Source organism: Gordionus sp. m RMFG-2023, unplaced genomic scaffold (genome assembly GCF_954871325.1).
Source record: "Gordionus sp. m RMFG-2023 unplaced genomic scaffold, tfGorSpeb1-WG-v2 contig_94, whole genome shotgun sequence".
NCBI lineage: Eukaryota > Metazoa > Nematomorpha > Gordioida > Chordodea > Parachordodidae > Gordionus > Gordionus sp. m RMFG-2023.
In genome coordinates, this window is record NW_027051188.1 from 183567 (window position 1) to 192166 (window position 8600).

General features: G+C 29.0%; 1 protein-coding gene across 1 annotated transcript; it reads right to left on the reverse strand.

Annotated features, from left to right (window-relative positions):
- Window positions 1–5599: 5599 nt before the first annotated feature.
- On the reverse strand, window positions 5600–8410 carry LOC135930767 (uncharacterized; the record flags this gene model as incomplete). Its single annotated transcript, XM_065467552.1, has 4 exons — window positions 7313–8410; window positions 6957–7219; window positions 5763–6897; window positions 5600–5719 (listed from the first exon to the last, which is right to left on the reverse strand). Coding segments are annotated over exons 1-4 (2616 nt in total), but the record flags the coding sequence as incomplete, so codon positions are not given.
- Window positions 8411–8600: the final 190 nt, after the last annotated feature.

The following is an 8600-nucleotide window of genomic DNA, read 5'->3' on the forward strand; positions in this document are numbered from 1 at the left end:
ACTTAGATGTATTTTTTTACGTTTCCCATTCAAAAAATAAATTGTCGTGAAAGCATTTTAGAAGGGAAAGGCTAACATCTTAAACGTAATTTTGAATATTATTATATCATTGAACTCAGAATTTAGTTTCCTATCCAAAACCGCTTAAATGTATTTTTTTACGTTTCCCATTCAAAAAATAAATTGTCGTGAAAGCATTTTAGAAGGGAAAGGTTAACATCTTAAACGTAATTTTGAATATTATTATATCATTGAACTCAGAATTTAGTTTCCTATCCAAAACCGCTTAGATGTATTTTTTTACGTTTCCGGTGTAAAAAAAAATTTTTTGTCGTGAAAGCATTTAGGAAAGGTTAACATCTTAAACGTAATTTTGAATATTATTATATCATTGAACTCAGAATTTAGTTTCCTATCCAAAACCGCTTAGATGTATTTTTTTACGTTTCCGGTTCATAAAACAAATTTTTTGTCGTGAAAGCATTTTAGATAGGAAAGGTTAACATCTTAATCGTAATTTTGAATATTATTATATCATTGAACTCAGAATTTAGTTTCCTATCCAAAACCACTTAGATGCATTTTTTTACGTTTCCCATTCAAAAAATAAATTGTCGTGAAAGCATTTTAGAAGGGAAAGGTTAACATCTTAAACGTAATTTTGAATATTATTATATCATTGAACTCAGAATTTAGTTTCCTATCCAAAACCGCTTAGATGTATTTTTTTACGTTTCCGGTTCATAAAACAAATTTTTTGTCGTGAAAGCATTTTAGATAGGAAAGGTTAACATCTTAAACGTAATTTTGAATATTATTATATCATTGAAGTCAGAATTTAGTTTCCTATCCAAAACCACTTAGATGTATTTTTTTACGTTTCCCATTCAAAAAATAAATTGTCGTGAAAGCATTTTAGATAGGAGAGGTTAACATCTTAAACGTAATTTTGAATATTATTATATCATTGAACTCAGAATTTAGTTTTCTATCCAAAACCGCTTAGATGTATTTTTTTACGTTTCCCGTTCAAAAAATAAATTGTCGTGAAAGCATTTTAGAAGGGAAAGGCTAACATCTTAAACGTAATTTTGAATATTATTATATCATTGAACTCAGAATTTAGTTTCCTATCCAAAACCGCTTAAATGTATTTTTTTACGTTTCCCGTTCAAAAAATAAATTGTCGTGAGAGCATTTTAGAATAGGAGAGGTTAATATCTTAAACGTAATTTTGAATATTATTATATCATTGAACTCAGAATTTAGATATCTATCCAAAACCGCTTAGATGTATTTTTTTACGTTTCCCGTTCAAAAAATAAATTGTCGTGAAAGCATTTTAGATAGGAGAGGTTAACATCTTAAACGTAATTTTGAATATTATTATATCATTGAACTCAGAATTTAGTTTCCTATCCAAAACCACTTAGATGTATTTTTTTACGTTTCCCATTCAAAAAATAAATTGTCGTGAAAACATTTTAGAAGGGAAAGGTTAACATCTTAAACGTAATTTTGAATATTATTATATCATTGAACTCAGAATTTAGTTTTCTATCCAAAACCGCTTAGATGTATTTTTTTACGTTTCCCATTCAAAAAATAAATTGTTGTGAAAGCATTTTAGAAGGGAAAGGCTAACATCTTAAACGTAATTTTGAATATTATTATATCATTGAACTCAGAATTTAGTTTCCTATCCAAAACCGCATAAATGTATTTTTTTACGTTTCCCATTCAAAAAATAAATTGTCGTGAAAGCATTTTAGAAGGGAAAGGTTAACATCTTAAACGTAATTTTGAATATTATTATATCATTGAACTCAGAATTTAGTTTCCTATCCAAAACCGCTTAAATGTATTTTTTTACGTTTCCCATTCAAAAAATAAATTGTCGTGAAAGCATTTTAGAAGGGAAAGGTTAACATCTTAAACGTAATTTTGAATATTATTATATCATTGAACTCAGAATTTAGTTTCCTATCCAAAACCACTTAGATGTATTTTTTTACGTTTCCCATTCAAAAAATAAATTGTCGTGAAAGCATTTTAGATAGGAGAGGTTAACATCTTAAACGTAATTTTGAATATTATTATATCATTGAACTCAGAATTTAGTTTCCTATCCAAAACCGCTTAAATGTATTTTTTTACGTTTCCCGTTCAAAAAATAAATTGTCGTGAAAGCATTTTAGATAGGAAAGGTTAACATCTTAAACGTAATTTTGAATATTATTATATCATTGAACTCAGAATTTAGTTTCCTATCCAAAACCACTTAGATGTATTTTTTTACGTTTCCCATTCAAAAAATAAATTGTCGTGAAAGCATTTTAGATAGGAGAGGTTAACATCTTAAACGTAATTTTGAATATTATTATATCATTGAACTCAGAATTTAGTTTCCTATCCAAAACCGCTTAAATGTATTTTTTTACGTTTCCCATTCAAAAAATAAATTGTCGTGAAAGCATTTTAGAAGGGAAAGGTTAACATCTTAAACGTAATTTTGAATATTATTATATCATTGAACTCAGAATTTAGTTTCCTATCCAAAACCGCTTAGATGTATTTTTTTACGTTTCCGGTGTAAAAAAAAATTTTTTGTCGTGAAAGCATTTAGGAAAGGTTAACATCTTAAACGTAATTTTGAATATTATTATATCATTGAACTCAGAATTTAGTTTCCTATCCAAAACCGCTTAGATGTATTTTTTTACGTTTCCGGTTCATAAAACAAATTTTTTGTCGTGAAAGCATTTTAGATAGGAGAGGTTAACATCTTAAACGTAATTTTGAATATTATTATATCATTGAACTCAGAATTTAGTTTCCTATCCAAAACCACTTAGATGTATTTTTTTACGTTTCCCATTCAAAAAATAAATTGTCGTGAAAGCATTTTAGATAGGAGAGGTTAACATCTTAAACGTAATTTTGAATATTATTATATCATTGAACTCAGAATTTAGTTTCCTATCCAAAACCGCTTAGATGTATTTTTTTACGTTTCCGGTGTAAAAAAAAATTTTTTGTCGTGAAAGCATTTAGGAAAGGTTAACATCTTAAACGTAATTTTGAATATTATTATATCATTGAACTCAGAATTTAGTTTCCTATCCAAAACCACTTAGATGTATTTTTTTACGTTTCCCATTCAAAAAATAAATTGTCGTGAAAGCATTTTAGATAGGAGAGGTTAACATCTTAAACGTAATTTTGAATATTATTATATCATTGAACTCAGAATTTAGTTTCCTATCCAAAACCGCTTAAATGTATTTTTTTACGTTTCCCATTCAAAAAATAAATTGTCGTGAAAGCATTTTAGAAGGGAAAGGTTAACATCTTAAACGTAATTTTGAATATTATTATATCATTGAACTCAGAATTTAGTTTCCTATCCAAAACCGCTTAAATGTATTTTTTTACGTTTCCCGTTCAAAAAATAAATTGTCGTGAAAGCATTTTAGATAGGAGAGGTTAACATCTTAAACGTAATTTTGAATATTATTATATCATTGAACTCAGAATTTAGTTTCCTATCCAAAACCACTTAGATGTATTTTTTTACGTTTCCCATTCAAAAAATAAATTGTCGTAAAAGCATTTTAGATAGGAGAGGTTAACATCTTAAACGTAATTTTGAATATTATTATATCATTGAACTCAGAATTTAGTTTCCTATCCAAAACCGCTTAAATGTATTTTTTTACGTTTCCCGTTCAAAAAATAAATTGTCGTGAAAGCATTTTAGATAGGAGAGGTTAACATCTTAAACGTAATTTTGAATATTATTATATCATTGAACTCAGAATTTAGTTTCCTATCCAAAACCGCTTAAATGTATTTTTTTACGTTTCCCGTTCAAAAAATAAATTGTCGTGAAAGCATTTTAGATAGGAGAGGTTAACATCTTAAACGTAATTTTGAATATTATTATATCATTGAACTCAGAATTTAGTTTCCTATCCAAAACCGCTTAAATGTATTTTTTTACGTTTCCCGTTCAAAAAATAAATTGTCGTGAAAGCATTTTAGATAGGAGAGGTTAACATCTTAAACGTAATTTTGAATATTATTATATCATTGAACTCAGAATTTAGTTTCCTATCCAAAACCACTTAGATGTATTTTTTTACGTTTCCCATTCAAAAAATAAATTGTCGTAAAAGCATTTTAGATAGGAGAGGTTAACATCTTAAACGTAATTTTGAATATTATTATATCATTGAACTCAGAATTTAGTTTCCTATCCAAAACCGCTTAAATGTATTTTTTTACGTTTCCCGTTCAAAAAATAAATTGTCGTGAAAGCATTTTAGATAGGAGAGGTTAACATCTTAAACGTAATTTTGAATATTATTATATCAAAAATAAATTGTCGTAAAAGCATTTTAGATAGGAGAGGTTAACATCTTAAACGTAATTTTGAATATTATTATATCATTGAACTCAGAATTTAGTTTCCTATCCAAAACCGCTTAAATGTATTTTTACGTTTCCCGTTCAAAAAATAAATTGTCGTGAAAGCATTTTAGATAGGAGAGGTTAACATCTTAAACGTAATTTTGAATATTATTATATCATTGAACTCAGAATTTAGTTTCTATCCAAAATATATAGCATTTTAGATAGGAGAGGTTAACATCTTAAACGTAATTTTGAATATTATTATATCATTGAACTCAGAATTTAGTTTCCTATCCAAAACCGCTTAAATGTATTTTTTTACGTTTCCCGTTCAAAAAATAAATTGTCGTGAAAGCATTTTAGATAGGAGAGGTTAACATCTTAAACGTAATTTTGAATATTATTATATCATTGAACTCAGAATTTAGTTTCCTATCCAAAACCGCTTAAATGTATTTTTTTACGTTTCCCGTTCAAAAAATAAATTGTCGTGAAAGCATTTTAGATAGGAGAGGTTAACATCTTAAACGTAATTTTGAATATTATTATATCATTGAACTCAGAATTTAGTTTCCTATCCAAAACCACTTAGATGTATTTTTTTACGTTTCCCATTCAAAAAATAAATTGTCGTAAAAGCATTTTAGATAGGAGAGGTTAACATCTTAAACGTAATTTTGAATATTATTATATCACTAGTTGATAACCCGTCAAAAATGACGGTGAATATTCTTTTTAATGAAACAATATCTCTTATTAGCACCCTAAATACTATCATTATTTACCAGAGCTCCTGTTAGTCTGATGTTCACTCCCCACCGCGTGAAGGTAGGAGATGGATTTTAGGGGAGCAAAGATATGAGAAAAAGAATGAACAAAAGAAGGAAGAAATAGAAAAAAAGAGACAAAGATATGAATTATAAGAAAATATAATAAATATGTATACTTCAAGACTTGATGATTATCGGGTTACAACACATATGCATTTGTAGCCATATAAAAATATAATATAATAAAATTTATAATATAAAAAATTTTACCAAAAAAGAAAATTTAAAATATTTTCAAAATTGAGAGGGATGTAAGCTTGACTTTTATTTGTTAATGTTTTGCCTTGGCTCGTAGTTTGCCGTAAATAACCTGAAATAAAACGTGTAAATTGAAATTATAAAATAGAATTTACTGTTGTTGGTGATGAAGATGGTTTAGCGATGGTGAAGAAGTTTTCTTTTCTTTGTTCAATGTGGTGTCGTTTTTGAAGATGATGTTGTAATTCCCTTGCACATAGTTTGCCGTAAATAACCTGAAATAAAACGTGTAAATTAAAATTATAAAATAGAATTTACTATTGTTGGTGATGAAGATGGTTTAGCGATGGTGAATGGGATATTATTTATATGAGGAGGCATGCCCGAAGGTGTTAGTGAATGTAAGAATTCTATGGGGTAATTATTAGAATCATCAACGTTATCTGAAATTAATGAGTCTGAACTATAGTAATGTTTAATTGGAGATGGTAATTTTGAAATTATATCATTATTTAATGCCAATGCTACTTTATTTTTTGTTGTTAAAATAATACGTTGCGCTAGGTATTCAACATTATTAAGTAAATTGAAATCGCCATATATAGAATATATTAAAGATTCCTCTATCATTGTTAGAGGAATTTCAACATAGTCGGAAGTAAGGGGGGATAAGGTTGGTGTTTTCCCTTCGCCAATTTGTAAGAGCCAATTATTGTACTCAGAATCATCGTCTAAAATTCTCATATTATCTTTTAATTTAAGTTGCAAAAAAATATGCCATAGAGGTGAACATTTTATACACGATTCTAATATAGATGTTTTAGTACCTCTAGGTATAACAGGAAGTGTTTGTCTGAAATCTCCTCCTAATAAGATAACCTTACCACCGAAGGGGTTGGATGTTTGCATAATATCTCTAAGTAATAAATCTATACACCGTAAAGCATGTTTAGTCATCATACTTACTTCATCTATAATTATTAAGTGTGCATTTTTAAGTTTCTGAGCCTCTATTGAATTAGTTTTCATGCGTGAAACGGATGTATCTAAAATTGGTACTGGAATTTTAAAACCACTATGGATAGTTCTTCCACCTATAAGAAGGATAGAAGATATACCTGTGGTAGCAAATGGTATGACAGTTTTATGTTGTCCTCTAAGATAATGCATGAGAGTATTGTACAGATATGTTTTGCCTGATCCACCGGGACCATCTATGTAAAAATATTTAGGTGTAAAAGAGGGATCGGCAATAGCCTGGATAACTTTATCAAAAGCGTTACGCTGTAATAAATTAAGATTAGCTACCATTACACATGCAGTATCTGCCTCTATTATAGCATCATATAAATTAGATTGAGGGATAGGGTCAGGAGTAGGAAGATTAAAATCTTTACAATTGTACCCATGAACACTGAGAGTTGTTAAAATATATGTAAAGCCAAATTGGTTGCTATGATTTCATTATTATATTGCAAAAAATCTTCTATTAATAAAGGTTTTATACGCAACCATAAAGATGTAGGATTTTGAGGATGGCCGAAAACGCATATAAAAGCAAAAGTGTGGCGTAATTGAGATGGCATTAGAAATAAAGAGGCCTCATCTAGACATTTTTCCCATTCGTTATCATCGCATAATAATGATCTATTAATAGCGGCATCTTTAAACATGTTTAATAATATACCGTCTACAGTTCGCAAAAACTCAGCTCGTAGCTCCAGGCACGTGGAGAAGAAGTAGACGAAGATAAAAGCGTTCCCCACATTTGATATCTGTAGAATACATACGTGTTATAATAGATTTATGGCCACGTTTACAATCTTGCCAGGCATTATTTATAAAAATATAATGGTAGGGTATATCACCATAAAGGTTTTTCTAGCGCAAGGAGAAAGTTGATTTAAAATAAACCAAGCAGTAAGGGTTGTATTTTTATAAATAGCTCTTTCCATGGCCGACTTTTCAGGTCCTTGTTGAAAATAAATTAACTGTTTAAATGGCATATGTACTGCTAAACGGATAATTGCATGAGAACGATCATGCATGGGGTTTTCTAATAAGCGCCACATAGCTTCACATGAGCTTACATAGCGTGCATTTATGTGATTATTAATTTCGTCATATTTAGTAGGGGGAGAATCGACATTTAAAACTACATTAGCACAATCATACCCTTTGTATACGTATTTAAAAATATATTTAACCGATTTAATTGAAGTACAAATTTCTACATTTATGTGCGCATTATATTTTAGTAGTAAATAAGAATTGTACGGGATAACAAATCTATTATCTACCCATTTCTTAGATATTAAAATTGGAGCCAAATTCCTTCTTTTATATGAGGGGTAGCCATTAATATTAGATTTGGTGGCATTTTGAAAATCCTTGGGGAAATTTTTGGTACACATGCCTTTATCCATGCACGGAGATTGGGGATTTATTATGCCACAGGGGCCATGTATCATGCAGCGTGTTACAATAGCAAATAATTTTGGATTTGTTAGCCTATCAGGTATTTCAGCTGAAACATAGTTATCTATTGCCTCCGATGTTTCAATTTTATTCTCTTTACTCAATATAATTAACAAATGGGCATGTGGTAGGCCTCTTTTTTGAAATTCAATTGTATACACATAAGCTAAAGATGTCCCAAATATTTTATTCTTAAGGATATCCGATATAAATGCATTTAATTTTATTTTAAAAACTCGACATACTATATCTGGTCTATCAGTTGTTGTTTGGCCGGCAAATAGATTTTCACTTATTTCTGACCAAGTAGGGTTGCAAGTAAAAGTTATGAATAAATCAGGTCTACCATATTTTAAAACAATAGTCATAGCATCATGATACCGTTCTTGCATATTCCTGGGAGACCCTTGAAATGAGGAAGGTAGAATAATAGGGCGGCCTATTGGAGATTCTATTGAAGTGGAACATGAAGTTACTAAAAAATCCATTAAACCTGAATATTCTTCTACACGAAGCTTATTCTGATTATATTTTATATAGTTAATGTTATTGGCCTCTACTTGTAAATATGAGTCTACTATATATTGTTGCGTTAAACGTCCTGCATTAAGAAGAGGATTAAAAATATTATGGCGCACGGCTAAACGTGCAATTTTAAATTGTAACATAGATATTTTA